This window comes from Bison bison, unplaced genomic scaffold (genome assembly GCF_000754665.1).
Source record: "Bison bison bison isolate TAMUID 2011002044 unplaced genomic scaffold, Bison_UMD1.0 scf7180017864270, whole genome shotgun sequence".
In the NCBI taxonomy this organism is placed as follows: Eukaryota; Metazoa; Chordata; class Mammalia; order Artiodactyla; family Bovidae; genus Bison; species Bison bison.
Genome location: NW_011494842.1, coordinates 7,287,901 through 7,303,293, shown reverse-complemented (window position 1 = coordinate 7,303,293; position 15,393 = coordinate 7,287,901). Strand labels below are relative to the sequence as shown.

At 51.2% G+C, this 15,393-nt stretch overlaps 2 protein-coding genes across 2 annotated transcripts in view; one reads left to right on the top strand and one right to left on the bottom strand.

The window, feature by feature from the left end:
- The window catches only part of TCP11 (t-complex 11, testis-specific), a 161,242-nt gene that overhangs the window by 28,534 nt on the left and 117,315 nt on the right, over positions 1-15,393 (top strand). The window lies entirely within an intron of this gene.
- SCUBE3 (signal peptide, CUB domain, EGF-like 3) overlaps positions 1-15,393 on the bottom strand; it is a 37,331-nt gene that overhangs the window by 18,969 nt on the left and 2,969 nt on the right. The window contains exons 2-6 of the mRNA XM_010848636.1: positions 4,502-4,624; positions 3,399-3,524; positions 1,650-1,784; positions 498-623; positions 210-326 (exon numbers count right to left, since the gene is read on the bottom strand). Of these exons, the coding sequence (XP_010846938.1) occupies positions 210-326; positions 498-623; positions 1,650-1,784; positions 3,399-3,524; positions 4,502-4,624 (627 nt within the window). The remainder of the gene's footprint in view (positions 1-209; positions 327-497; positions 624-1,649; positions 1,785-3,398; positions 3,525-4,501; positions 4,625-15,393) is intronic.

Below are 15,393 nucleotides of genomic sequence, written 5' to 3'. Positions count from 1 at the left end.
AGAACCAAGGGGTGGGGAGAGGAGGAAGGTTGGGTGAGCCCTTCACTCTCACTAGACCTGCCACTGTCTGGGGGCTTCAGCCCACTCCCCAGTGCACCTGTGCTCAGCAGCTGAGCCCCACCTCGGTGCTCCCCCCTCCCCTGGTTCCCCAGGGCCCTCACCCCTACCCCCATTGCAAGTGGACTGAGTTCTCCACTGGCCTCACCCACCGATGCACGTCTTCCCGTCGGTGTGGAGCACAAACTTGACGTGGCAGCCGCACCGGGGCCCCTGCTCCGTGTCGTCGCACGTGTGCTGGCAGCCACCGTTGCCATAGTTGCAGGTCACTGTGCAGAGAGGGCATGCCTGTCAGCTCGCCTCCCCCGGGCACTCTGGCTCTCCGTAACGCAGAAACTGGCCTTCGAAGCTAGCTGCCTCTCCCGCACGCCAGTCTCTTCCTACTGCTGCTGCCGAGGCCCCATGCCCCTCCTCCCCCACGGCCATCCCAGTCATCTCACATTTACAGTCCCGTTGGTTCTTGGTGAGCTCGAAGCCAGGGCGGCATTCACAGGCAATACCCCCTTTGGGTGTCTCCCGGCAGATGTGAGCACAGCCATGGTTCTTGTTCATGCAGTTCATTCCTTCTAAAAGGGAAGAGGAGGGCGGGGTGAATGTGCTGTGCTCTTGGGCACCTAGAGGAGGAGAGACTAGAAGGGAAGCCTTGAGCCTCAGAAACTGGAACAGTTTCTTGGAGGCTGCAGCACAGAGACTGACTCTCCCCCTCACAGGTCCCCTGTCCTGGCCACAGAGCCGGTGCTAATGAGCAGAGCTCATAGCTATTCTGAATGATACATCCAGGCCCCCTAAACTCTACATGATCACCCTCTCCTTCAAGCAACTAAAAAATAGTGTCTAATAGTTGCCCAGCACTGTGCTTATACTGGGTAGATATAGGAGGGACCCAGAAATATATAAGACATGATCTCTTTTCTCAAAGAGTTTACAGTCAAACTGGGAAGAAGATAAATAACATTTATCATGTGAGTGAGGAGTAATTGGCAAGGGTCATTATTATACATTTTATTCAACAAATATTTATTAAGCTCCTACTACAAGCAGGGCAGTATATTAGGTTTTGGGGATACAAAGATGAATTAGGCTTAGTCTTTGCCCTTGGGGGTGGGCAGGGGTGTGAGGGTGAGGGTGGAGTCACAGAAACAGACAACATGTGCCCCCATATTCCCACCTGACGCTCCAGTCCAGCCCAAGACTTGAGGCACGGGCAAGGACAGGTGACCTTGGTTTAGGGTTTGGCCATCTGTCGGGCTTGGCAAAAAAGTTCATTTGGGTCTTTCTGTACCATCTTATGGAAAAGCCCAAGTGAACTTTCTAGTCAGTGCTCTACAGTGAGGCACAAACCCACCTTAGATCTGGACACAGAGGATGTCCCAGGGTAGCCTCTATCCCACCATGACCCCCAGCCCCGGATGAATTCTCCCAGACTTCACTCTAACCCAGAGTATCTGTCCACGGAACCCTCAGGATATGACTGGGTTCAGGGACAAAAGGAGCAGTGGAGGGTAGACCTGGGGGGACTGAGGGAGGGCTCCTGAGCAGACAGAGAGAAGCACGGGCATTCGGGGCCGGGCCCCCCCCGGCCAGAGGCTGACCTTCCGGCCGCTGGATGCAGGTGTGCTGGTTGTCACTGAGGAAGAAGCCCTCCCGGCAGTGGCACTCGTAGCTGCCCATCATGTTGACACAGCTTTGCTGACAGCCGCCGTTGCCCTCGGCACACTCGTCCACATCTGCGCAGGACAGGCGGGTGGTGAGGCGGGCGCAGCCAGGCCTTCCATGAAACCCAGCACCCAGCTGGAAGCCAGGCGGTTCTCACATCCCACTGCCACCCTCAGGGGGCGGCGAGTGAGGAGGGGACATGCGAGAATGGCTCACTCAGGGGAAGACGTGCCTCTCTTTCCCTCACCTGTTGAAACTGGGTCTGAAGGCAGAGGAGATCAGGAAAGGAGGCAGAGCGAGAGGAGCAGAGATGAAGACAAGGATGGAGGTTGGTCAGGGGCAAGACCTGTGAGCAGCGGTTGTGACGAGCAGCCAGGGACTCAGGGCTCTGTGTGCGGGGAGAGCTCTGGCAATGGTGCTGAGGTTGGAGGGGGCAGGTGGGGAAAGGTAGTGAGCTTCAACTCACTGTGGGGCAGGGGCCATTTCTGTGGAGGGACCATGGCCCTGTCCTTCCTCCCCTTCTCCCATGCCTGGGCTTGCTGCCACATTCCCTAGCCTTTCTCCTATTTTGGTTTAACAAAACAAAGTCTGGTAGCTTGGCGGAGAGGGATGGGGAAAGAGCTGCCAGGCCACACCCTAATTACCAACCCCAAATCACCATCCCCAGGCTCATCCCGGGGCTCCCACTTCAGTGCCCTGACTCCATCTCATGCGCCTTACTACCCTCCCAAGTTCACAGTCCTTCTCCGTTTTCCTTGGTGCAGGAGGCATCGGAGAGGGACCCAAATGGGCCATTCTAGCTCCAAAGGGATCCGACTCCTTAGGGCCTTCTCTTCCCCTCCTCTCTGCTGAGCCCTGAGACCCCGTCCTTCACTCTTTGGCCAAGGGCAGAGGGGCCCAGGCCTAGCAGGCTCCCGGCTGAGGAGTGCACCTGGAGGAAAAGCCAGGGAGGTGTCCTCGGTTTTGCCTTGTTCCCGTCCCATCTCCTATGCCCCTGACTTCTCCCTATCCCTGTCCTCCTACTTTTACCCTGTCCTACATTCCATCCTTCTGTTTGCTCCCTTCTAGTCCAACCTGGTCATTTTGTGACTCTAGCCAAGTTCTTTCCTACAATTTGTGGTGGAGAAACTGAGGCCCAGGGGATGGATGACTTATACAGGGTTCCCCTAAAAGCTAAAGGCTAATAAGACTCGGAACCCTAACCCTAAGGTAGGGAAGCATCATCATGGATGACATTCCTCCTGTTTTCTGAGCACTTCCCAATGTCCTAAGGATGGTACAGGGCTCTTTACGCACATTGTGTCATCACACTGCAGCCCTTTGGGTGGTTATTACCTTCCCTGTTGCCCAAGTCTGCACGGCCAGTAAGCAGCAGAGCCAGGATCTGCTTGGAGCCAAACCACCTTCCCACCATGCTCCACCCGCTGTGACTCAGCCACTATTGTCATCTGCTGGCCCTTCCCCTGAGAACACTTTCTAGCAGCATCTCTTTAATGTTTTTCATTCAGAAGGATTTTTTCATCCTCAGCATCTTGTCTCAAAGGGGAGGCTGACCTTGTTTTCTGTTTTGTGGGAATGCAGCTTTTTGTTTACTTTTCCTCTCCGTGCCTGAGAATGGGAAATGCTGAAAACATCTCCTTCTCCACAAGACATCCCCTGCCCCCATACCTTCACCCCTCGCTCACCCAGACAGTTGTGTCCATCATGTGCCAGGTGGAATCCATCATAGCAGGTGCATCGGTAATTGCCAGGGATGTTGACACAGTCGTGCACACAACCTGCATTATCCTCCCGTTCGCACTCATCCACATCTGTGGGCAAATAGTTGAGGCAGCTGGACCCACCTGCATCCCCCTGACCGTCCATCCCTGGGCTCAGCTTTATGGTGGTTTTTTAAAAAATACAAAACCTCTGTGTATGTGTGTGTGCTTGTGTGTATTTCTGTTTCCATAGTTACTCTCATTGCCTACAAACCATTTTGCATTTAGCTATTTTCATCTAAACTTCAGTCATAAACATTTTTATACTTCATCAGATCTTTCCAATTATCACTGTACATGGTTGCAAAATATTCCATTATGTTGCTACATCATAATTTATTAATCCCTTTTTTCTATTGTTAGATTCCTTTCATTTATTTTTCTCTCATAATGCATCAAAAACATCTTCTCTCATATATTGTTTCTTTGAATTTCCTTTAAATAAGTTCCTAAATATGAAATTCCTGAGTTGGAGGGTATAAATGACTTCAAGATTCCTTCTAGGTATGACAAAATCACTTTTCAATTTATAATGTCACCGGGAATTAATGAGTATACCTTGTCTATTGAAGTCTTAACCAACACAGAAGGTCATAAATTTAAAATAACATCTCAAGACTGCTTTAATTTGCATTGCTTTAATTATGAGGAGATGTGTTTGTTTATAGTATGAATTTGCCCTAGGGTAAATTGTCTGTTCTCATTCTTTTTGGGCATGGTGTAAGGGTCTAAAGACAGAAGTTCCAATAGCAGGGAACCTGAGGCCTTAGTCCCGTGATCCTGATCCCCTCACCCAGTCAGGTTGTATGGCTGTGAACTGTTCCCACCCGGGCCTGAGCATGTATATATGGTGTCTTTGTGCAAATTAGAAAACGATACCCTCTCTGGGAAGGAGCTGCTTTCCTCTAGCCCCATCCCCACGCCAGCAGGGAGTGCAGGGCTTCTTGCACAGCATGGCCAGCTGAGAGCGGGGGCACGGTCTCCCCCTCTGGCAGCTCTCCCTTCTCCAGGTGCCCTCCCAGCCTCACCTTTGCAGTGTTTACCGTCCCCCGTGTAGCCAGACTTGCAGATGCACTTGTACGACCGTGGGGTGTTCTGGCAGATGGCGTCGATGTGGCAGTTGTCGGTCCCTTCCACACACTCGTCCACATCTGGCAGGGGCAGAAGGGACGTGTGAGACCCTCTCTTGGTGCCTCCCAAGGGGTGTCTTGAAGGTGGTTCCTCGGGGCAAAATCCCCTCTCCTCTACGACAGACAGCAATCCCTCCAGAAGCAGGCGGCCTCCCACACCTCTCTGATTTCAGAGTGGGCTGACCCTGTAATTTCAGGAATTCAGAAAGCACCCCCACTCCCCTCAAAAATACTTAATCCACAATGACAGCTGAAATTCCATCATTTGAAACACTCCTCTTTGATTTAAAAACAAACAAAAAACTCTTGGACTGGGTAGGTAGCACACTTAACTTGATTAGAAACTTTCAACCTAGGGTGAATTAGTTTACCTTTCTGAGGAGCAGGCTTAGAGGGAGGGGAAGAGAACGGCATGAGGACAGTGGCCTCTGGGCAAGTGGCAGTGTCCAGTGACTGCTGGTAATTAAAGGAGGAAGAAAGGGAGACAGGGCATCTGAGGAATCTTCCTCTGCCTCACAGTTCTGTTTGAGACCAGGCCTGCTCCCACTTGCCCACCATGGCGCCAAGAATCTTTAAAGGAAAGAAGCTCCATCCCGGAAGATTTGCGGAGGCCCCTGTGCTGTCAACAGCGGAGGGACTAGGAGCTGGCAGGGGCTGGCACCAGCAACCCAAAGCCTGATAAGTGCAGTCTTTGCAGCTCTCCAGCTGACTCATCCAAGCCCCTCCATCCCACCACCCTGAGTGCTGTCATCCAATCCCAGGTGCACCTCGCTCTGACACAAGCTGCCACTCACAGAGCTGCGCTGAAGAAGGGCCACCCAAGACCTGGCAGAAAAAGACGACGTTCAGAAAGGACACAGGAAAGAGAATAATTTGTCACCTTTGGGCAAAAGACTGCAGCTTCTGGGGCAATGTTATGATGCCCATAAAGCTGAACTGAAATAGGGGGAAATGTTTGTTTCAGCTGAAATGCTTTATAACTAAAGGCTGTGGCGGTTCAGAGATGACTCAGCCCAGCCAAGAGGAGAAACACACGAGTAACATGAAGCAGGATATGTTTGAGTGCCGCGAGGGCGTTAGAATAAGGAAAGGGGGTCCTCAGCCGTGGCTCATGTCAGAGTCAACCACCTAGGAGATGCCCAAGTGCCACCCCCAGAAATGCCGGTCAGCTGGTCTGGGCTGAAACGTGGTCATCAGTAGGCTTCTAAAGCTACCCAGGTGAGTCTAATATGCAGCCAGGCTTGAGAATCTCCACTACAGAGAAGATCAGAAGAGGAAGAGACCACTTCCAGCTGTGAACTGGGAAAACCCAGGAAAGTGTAGCAACCTGCAAGAAAAAGAAATTGTTTTTTCTTTTACTTTCAGAAAATGATCATAACTTCCGAGTGTGATCTGTGGGCCACAGAATTGCTTAGCTTTTGTTAAAATGCAGATTCTCAGGCTCGATTGCTGACCTACTGAATCTAAATCCTTAAGGTACTTGATATATTTTTTACTGAATGAATGAATGGACCAGTAATTGCTCCAATGTATAGACACCCATGAGTCCTAGCTTGAAACAGTTATCTGTTCTTTTATTTCAAGTACTTCAGGGGCAGGACTGAGGCTTCCTAGGGCTAAGAAGAGAAGTGAAATTTTGAAGAGTGCTCTCAAACACCTGCCTCAAGTCTTCTGGGCTTCTGTTCAGCTCTGCACTCTATCCTCCAACTCTCTTTGACCCCTCTGTACAGCCCACCATGCCCAGTGATTTAATTGTTGTAATTCACATTTATTTATTCTTCACCTCCCTCAGGCTGTGCAGTGATGGTGTCTGCCTGCTGGTCCACCCTAGGAAGTTACCCCAAAGTGAATGGATAGAGAGGAGGGCGGCACAGGATTCTAGTTCATGGGAGAGGGCAAGAGGGACCTCTGTAGACAGTAAGAGGCTACATGGAGAATCAGTCTGTCCAACTGATGAAGACAAAGTGGTACTAAGAAACACCCTATCATAGAGCCTAAACTCCCGAATTAGTTCAGTCTAAAATACAAATTCAGCTCTGCCACTTAATAGGGTTTTCCAATTCTCTTTATTTCTTCATCTTTAATGTAGCCTTCTCATAATCTTTAATGTAGCCTTCTCATGAGAGGCTGTGAACAGTTGATGAGATAATTTGTGTAAAGATAATTTGTATAAAGTACCTAATAAAGTATTTAGTAAATATTATGTTCCTAATGCATGGAAGCTTGAGATGATAAGTATAAAATCATTGGTTCAGACAATAGGTGCTCTAAGACTATGCTGTCTTAGATAGTAGTCACTAGGTACATGGGGATATTTTAAATTTAAATTAATGTAAAGTTTGGCCCCAGGCCAAATGTTCAATAGCTATATGTGGCTAAAGGCTACCCTAGTGGACGACAGCACAGGTATGGAACGTTTCCAACAGCACAGGAGGTTCTATTGGAACCTTATTCAGCTCTAGGAGTTCTGAATGAGAAATACCCTGGGCCTAGTGAGTTTGAGTGAAATCCGGGAGTTGCTGATGGACAGGGAGGCCTGGTGTGCTGCAATTCATGGAGTCTCAAAGAGTCGGACATGACTGAGCGACTGAACTGAACTGAACTGAAGTAGGCTAAAAAAACTCTTTGGAGTGGGACTCAAGTTTGAGTTTTGGAAGCTGGGTATGTGTTAGAAGGGGAAAGGAAATTTCAAGTGTAGTTAGATGCATGAAGAAAGACAAGGCACTCTGAGATCCAAGTCCTTATTCTCTTTCCCCACATTTATTTGCACGCACCCCCATGGTGGGGAAAATATCTTTTAACAACTAATTCCAGTCTTGAAATGGAATCCAAAGTTTGAGATGTTCTCGTCAGGTCCTGTCTCTACTGTGGTAACTTGTGAGTCTCAGAGGCAGGTGCAGAGCACAGGGCAATCCCAGTGACTAATAACCATCCTGTTATCCTGCTTTGAGCCCTCTTCCCCTCATGTGCTTCTTCACCACTTCCCCAGCAGCCAGCAGGGCACCTTGGAAACTCATTGGGAAGCTCCTCCTCTGGGGCCGTCTTAGAGGTACCCACCTGTCTCTGAATCATCTGGGGCTTTACAACAGGTCCATGTCAGCTCCTTGTTCTCTCCTCGGCTGCTGACCCAGTGCTCGCAAGTACTAGAGTGGCTCCCGAAGCTGACTGCAGCAAACCTGGGCCTCCTGGAAGAGCCTTTAGACCCTTTGGCAGTTGGGCTTTTCCTGCCGTCTCGACTACCCCCACCCATTCTCGGCCCACGATACTTGCCCTCTCCAACACCAAACCCTTCAGTTCCTTTCCACACATTTGCACTTCTCATTTTTTTGCATTTGAGATGCAGTCCTTTCTTTTTTCTTGTAGACGCACTGTTCCCAACTTTCCAAACCTAGCTCAAAAATTGTCTTCCCAAAAGCTCTTCCTAGTAAGCCCTATTCCCAGTGAGTCCCAGGTCTGAGGAGACCTGGTTTGCCTCAGCTCACTCATCTTGTGTGGCATGTTCAGCTCTCCTCACTTGACTGGTTACTGACTGAGGAAGGGACCCTTCAACTGTTTGGATGGAATCTTTTGCAGCAGAACAATCCTAAAACAGACTTCTGAAGTAGGGCCCCAAATCATATCCAGTGTCTTCCATTTGCCAGCCCATTCTTTCAAGGCTCCCTCCCCCAACATCTTGCCCCCTCACAACCTGTCCTGCAGGGATCCCTTCAGCACCTGTGGGCACAGTCTCATCTTAGTTCATTCTCTCAGGGTGCAGGTGTTTATGAGCTGGCCTGACAAACCAGGGGATGCTGTCGGGTGTGGATTGGTTTAGACCAGTGGCTGCACCCTGGGGTTCCCCTTTTAAAAGTGTGGTCACTCTCTTGGACCAGCTGCATCGGGATCTCCAGAATGAGGCTGGACCGCTGTCTGTCTTCCTTTCCCATCTCAGATAATGTGATAGACTATTTGCCCAAGCCAGCAAGAGACCAGAGGCAACAGCATGACAGAGTATTTGAGGAAAGGGGTTCTGGAGTGAGGCTGTGTCTGTTCAGATGCCAGCTGCATGCATGTCTGTGTGGTCCTTGGCCAGCCTCTGAACTTAGCTGCTCCTTCCTCTGTAGATGGGAATAATGATATAGCATCTGGTTATGGGGCCACCAGGAACATCAAATGAGTTAATACCTGGCAAGTACTTAGTACTGCAGTGCAGGCATACAGTAAGTGCTCAGTAAAGGCTTGTTATTTTTATTCCTTCTCTCCAACCTTCCCCACAGTATCCTTTCTGAACCCCTGTCCTCTCCCCCAGTCCCCTTATCAAAGCCCCATTGGAGGCCTGGTGTGGGGAGATGCAGCCCCAGGAGAACATGTGATGCAACAGGGAATCTGGAGAGACATATCCTCGGAGGCATCTGCGTCACTGCCTGCTCTGCCTGTGCTGTTTGGGAGCAGGGCAAAGCGGGTGAGAGGCCAGTTGGGAAGCACAAAGCTGCCCTCCACAGTCCTTTGTGAAGGCAATTATTTTGTGTCCTTACCCCAACTTCAGGCACCGGGCTGGCTCATAAGCTGAATTAGGGGAGAGTGGTGGCTGCAGAGACACCATAGACGAGCCAAGACCTCCCTGTCTCACTCTTCCTGGCATGAATGCACAGGTCTGTAATGGCAGCAGCTTTTCCTAGCACCATCTGATGTCTCTTCTGGATTTGCTTCAGCACCTAGCAGAGCAGTCCATGTTGCTGCTGCTGCTAAGTCGCTTCAGTCGTGTCCAACTCTGTGCGACCCCATAGACGGCAGCCCACCAGGCTCCCCCATCCCCAGGATTCTCCAGGCAAGAACACTGGAGTGGGCTGCCATTCCCTTCTCCAATGCATGAAAGTGAAAAGTGAAAGTGAAGTTGCTCAGTCATGTCAGACTTCGAGACCCCATGGACTGCAGCCTCCCAGTCTCCTCCATCCATGGGACCCCATGGACTGCAGCCTCCCAGTCTCCTCCATCCATGGGATTTTCCAGGCAAGAGTACTAGAGCACTCCATAAATTCTGATAAATGTAGGAAAGAGGGATGGGATGAGGCAGAGAATACAAGGGTTAGAGCAGACTAGAAAAGGTGAAGTAATATGACACGGGGAGCCCTAAGATTCCCTTCTGAGGATGGAGAAGTATACCCTAAAAGACAAGCAGGAGGACACCCAAGGAAACACTTTGTCTGCTTAAAAATTTTGCCCAGGTCCAGCTCTGGAATAACCACCACTGAAATGAGCAGGAATGCAGGCTGCAGGTAAGCAGATGCCTGTAGGAAGAGTCCACTCCACCTTTAGGTTACTACCATGGTCACCTTACTGAACTCAGAGGGGCTGGGGGTAGTTGTGGACAAATTTACTGGGCCCAGTGAGAAGGTCCAGAGCAGCTTGCTTGACGCCCTCACGTGCTCACATGGCTGTGGCATTCTTCCTGCCCTGCCAGGATAGCCCCAGATGTGTGTGGGGTCTGCCTCGTCCCTCTATTTTCCTCTCCGGAGATGCCTTCGAACCTCACCCATCACTTTGGACCCAGTGCAGGTGCCCCTGCTGGGAAGCTGCCTTTGACTGTGGTAGCCTTCTCTAATTTATCCTTTCTCTTAACTCTGGAGATTTTACTGTCAGGTCCTTGCATCCTCTGACCAATTGCTGTCTTGTACAGATACGTCCTATATGCAGCTGCTGCTGCTGCTAAGTCACTTCAGTTGTGTCCGACTCTGTGCGACCCCATAGACGGCAGCCCACCAGGCTCCCCCATCTTTGGGATTCTCTAGGCAAGACAGAGTGGGTTGCCATTGCCTTCTCCATCTTATATGCTACCACTGCAAGGAGATCCAACCAGTCCATTCTGAAGGAGATCAGCCCTGGGATTTCTTTGGAAGGAATGATGCTAAAGTTGAAACTCCAGTACTTTGGCCACCTCATGCGAAGAGCTGACTCATTGGAAAAGACTCTGATGCTGGGAGGGATTGGGGGCAGGAGGAGAAGGGGACAACAGAGGATGAGATGGCTGGATGGCATCACTGACTTGATGGATGTGAGTCTGGGTGAACTCCAGGAGTTGGTGATGGACAGGGAGGCCTGGCGTGCTGCGATTCATGGGGTCGCAAAGAGTCAGACACGACTGAGTGACTGAACTGAACTGATACCATTATTTAACTTTTGGTTTCTGTGTATTATCTTCCAAAGGAAGCTGTGAGCTCCCTGAGACCATGGCTTCTGAATCTCTGAAACCTGTACTGCAGCTAGAACAGAGCTGAGCATATTTATGCAACAATTCAACAAACAGCATTCGCAACATGCCAGGCACTGGTGCTAGGTGCTGGGGATTCAGCAGTGAACAAGACAAACTAATATATTGAAAGCACTTAGTAAATATTTGCTAAACAGATGTGTAGATGGATGGATAGATGAATGGGTTGTGGGTGAGTGGATGAGGTCTATATTTTGGCATCTTTTCTATGTTTCTATAGAGAAAAAATTCATTTCTTTTCTCTTCTGTAACCCTACCACTGTTCTGGGTAGAAGACAATCCGAAGGAATTTAGTCCTAAGTTAAGGGTAGGCAGACAGGAAACTCAGAGAAGGGAAGATACCCACTTAAAGGCATCTATTTGGTTGTGCTGAGGTAAGAAGAGATCGGGACCGACAAATTTAAGATAGGATTTCTAGGGAATCCTACAGAATTCACAGGACCTCAGGGTTTTCAGATATTACCTGGGGCTTCTCAAACATCTCTTCAGTGCATCCTTGTTAGATAGATGTTCCCTAGCCTCCGTGCTAACACCCGATGACAGGGTACCAGGGGCCATGGTTCCACTGCTACTCCTTGTCAGTTCTCTTACCCTCTCCTCCATGTTGCCTCCCATGTCCAAGAAACATTCGAAGTAGAGCGAGCCCAGCTGTCGCCTGTGATACCTTGACCTGCGACATGTGCACATCTGCTCCACCTCTAGGTCAGCTAGAGGAACTGGGCGAGCCTGGCTCCCCAGCTCTGGCTTATCAGGCCGTCTTCCCAATTTGGAACTGGGATGTGACCCCAGCCAGAGCCTGGGCCCATCCTCAGCCTGGACAAAGCCCAGGCAGGGGTGAGGAGGCCTGGAAAGAGCCCAGAAACCACACAGATGACCCCACGGGCAGAGAGGACAGAGCACTTTCTTGTTTTTAAAAAGTGCACTTCCCTCTTATCCAAGCTTAGCCTGCTCAACTGAAGAGCCAGGAAAAGCAGTTGGTGCTTGGCAACTGGAGAGGTGCAGGGCTGAGCCTCATAGTGTCCTACCTGATCCCCAATCCAGATCCTTGCTTATTTGAATATGCCCCCAAATGGACAATAATTTTCTCCCTTTCAGTGTGGACTAAACCCACCACCCTGAGTCAGAGGTCTTTAGAGAATGGGTAGAGTAGAGGGAGTGGGAGTGGAGAGGAAAGGACAGAACACTGGAGAGGGAGTCAGGCAGCGTGCAGAGTCCCTGCTTCATGATGACCAGTCTTATCTCTTCACATTGATGTGGAAAATAACAAGATAAACGATGATGTCAGATGATGTTTAATTCCAGTAAAGGCCTTTCACTTAGGTCATTTCATGTGATCCTTAAACAGTCCTGTCTGCCACTGACTAGATGAGAAACAAGCCCAGAGATGATATCTTGGGGAAGAGAAAACAGCCAGTGTCTGAAAACCCAGGTTTTCTGACCCCCAGTCTGGTGTTCTCTCACTGCACACTGCCTTTTATAAACACATGACGGAGAGACGCATGCCTTAGCTGTCACTGTGGCCTCCCCCACCGCGCACTCCAGCTCAGCACTTGGTTCAGCATGAAGCAAGCATCCACTCCAGAATCATGGAATGGCCTGGAACTTTCTAGGATGCTCCTGGGGGGATTCGGCAGTAGGTGTGCAGGTCCTTCCGGGCTTTGGGCATGGGGGCAGCCGGGAGGAGGGCAGGGCTGAGTGTGGGCAGGGAGGGCACTGGCTGCACCGTGGTGGGTGCAGACGGCGTTGCCTTGAGGAGGGGTGGGCGACGTGGCTGTGGGCAGGTGTCTCCTGCCCTCGGAGTCACTAGACTGGGCCAAGCAGCTGGTTAGAAACAAAAACAAACACCAGGGATACAGGTTCCTGCTGTTAACAGCTTCAGACCGCCAGAGGAAAACTCCAAATAAATATAATTAGAAACTTGTAAAAGCGTCCTCTCTGTAAACCTGCTCCCCAGGGTCTGTGCTTTAAGCACCCCGCTCCTTCCCGCTCCCCCCCAAGCCCACATATCCTGACACCCCACCTTCTTCCAGGGACCCCTCAGATCTGTTTCCTTGTTTTGGATCTCCTCCCCAGCCCAGCGGCTCCTGTCCAGGTCTGTCCCCAGATGCAGATAGCCCCTGGCCCAGGGCTCTGAAACCCCAACCCCACAGCTCTCCAGGGCCCTGGTTCCAGCCACAGGGAAAGCACAGGGAAGAGTAAGGGCCACGGTACCCTAGGTCAGGGGCGTCCGTCCACCTGTAGAGCCAAAGTGCAAACCCAATGGCAGCTACAGAGCAGTGCCGTGGCCTGAAGAGGGGAGACATCTAGGCTGGAGAAGCACAGAGAGGGCTAGTCTTGGAACTGAGAATACAGGGTGGGGCCAAGGACTGGGGCCGTGGGGCCTTGCCCAGCTGGTCTTCAGTTCCCAGAAGAGAAACATTTCAGCTCTACTTCCCAATGCTATGGGAGACATACACATTTACACACATAGAAGCACACACTTGTGCTGCAGGGACTGTTTCCAAGGGGAAATACCCCACTTAAGGACACAGTAAGAACTACCAGGCACATGGGGCCCCAGGAAACTGGGGTGGAGGACTTAGACTTGGCAGGGAACCATGAAGCGGGAATCGGGGAGAAAACGGTACAAGATTCAGGAAAGGAGCCTGGGGAGGCCCGGCTGCAGGACAGAGGCTTGCTACAGTGTCTTCTACCATCAGCAGGAAGGATTTCTACCCCCACACCCAGCAGGAAGCATTTTGAAGAGATGCATAATCTCAGAGATGAAAAGGACCCTACTGATACTCTCGTCCACTTTATATGTGAGGAGGAGAATTTCAGTTATCTCCTCAAAGGGCCCAATTCCTGGGCTCTGCATTTACCTAAACCCACTGGTACCTGCCATAGTCCCCACCCCATGCCTTGTGGGGTTGGCAGTACGTGGGCATGAAATGAATAGAATGGGCAGTCTGGTGACAGAGGGGGCAAAGGGGGCAAGGGGAGGGTCCACGTTCCCTCCTGGCACAAGCACCCAGCTCCCCCACCCCTCAAACAGCTCTGGGTTGGCAGCTGTATCACTTCCCCCCACAAGGATCGGCAGTCCCTCTGTTTCCAGACTCCTGTCTAATAGCCAAGCCCGAAGAAGCTGTCCCCAGGTCTGGGCCTCTTGCGGGCACTGCCAGCCTCAGAGCAGCTCCGCAGTTTCCAGCCCTGACAGGGACTCTTTCTTATTAGCGGTCATGTGCTAGGGGTATGGGCTGTCAACGGAGGCCCACACCCGGACACGAGGGGACCGGCGCCGGGGGCAGGGCCTGGGGTGAGTTCAGGCAGCAGCTCTTCACCTCCATCTTCACAGGAGGGTCTGAAGCCATCTGCTCCCTTCCCCCACACCCAGTTCAAGGCACAGGACCAAGCCATTCCACTTCTTCACTTCTCCAATGAAAACAAAATGCACACTGCCTGCTTCCTTTTTCCTCTCACTGGAGCACTGCACGCGCGCGCGCGCGCACACACACACACACACACACACACACACACACACACACCCTGAGTCATACACACGCACGCTCACACACCCTAGTGAGTGCACACCACGCATTCTCAAACTCACACCCAGGGCTGGCTCCTTTTACAACAGGTCCCAGCCATTCACATCTCAAACCGGTTCTCATGCTCTCAGATTCCTGAAGGTTTCAGGAAACAATCTCACTGAGGGGTTGCTGATAACTTTCTTTCTCCGCCTGTAGTCATTGTGGCTTCTGTGTCTTCTTGTCCCCTCTCTCTCCCTCCACCCAGCAGAGACTTGGGAGATGAGAGGTAGGAAGGGGAAAAGTTCTCCCTTGGCTGTGGGCTTTCCCCATCCCCCTAGGGGACATGTCACTGAGAGAAGAGAGGTCAAAGGGATTCCTGAGGAATTTCTAAGCAGTCCACCCCCCTTCTCCACCCTCTGGAAAAATGAGGGGTGGGGGTCAGGCTTAAAGGGACGATCAGGCTCCAAGGGTCGGGGCTGACTCTCCCTTTTTCTCTCCCGCGTGGCCTGGCTGGGGCGCGGGCAACAGCCAGCGGCCCACAGGGCCACCCTCACCCGCTGACACGGTTATAGTTTTCATTTTGTATTTTGGAGGGAGGGGCTAGGAGGAACAGTCCCCTCACTGTGAGAGCCAGCCACAGGAGCCCAGGGAAGCAGGGAGGAGAGGAAACAGCCACATTAAAGAGGAAGAGAGGGGTGGGGGGAAGAAAGAGAGAGACACACTTACACCCAGACAGAGACTTGGAGAGACGCACCGAGACAGAGAGACACTGTTTGCTGCCAGATGAACGCTCCCAGTCCCAGGGACGGTGTTACTTGGAAACTCTAAATATACGACTTTATCAAAATTCTGTCCCTAATGAGGAGAGAAAACAACCAGGTAAACTAAATGTCCAGGCTGGCGCGCCCTGCCGCCCTGGGGACAAGTCTTCCCCAGGAGACCTTTTCATTCAGCTGTAACCTGAGCCCCATGCAAGGATTAGGTCTTTTTTAACCACTGCTGCACACCACCCCCCTTAAAAAAAAAAAAAAAAA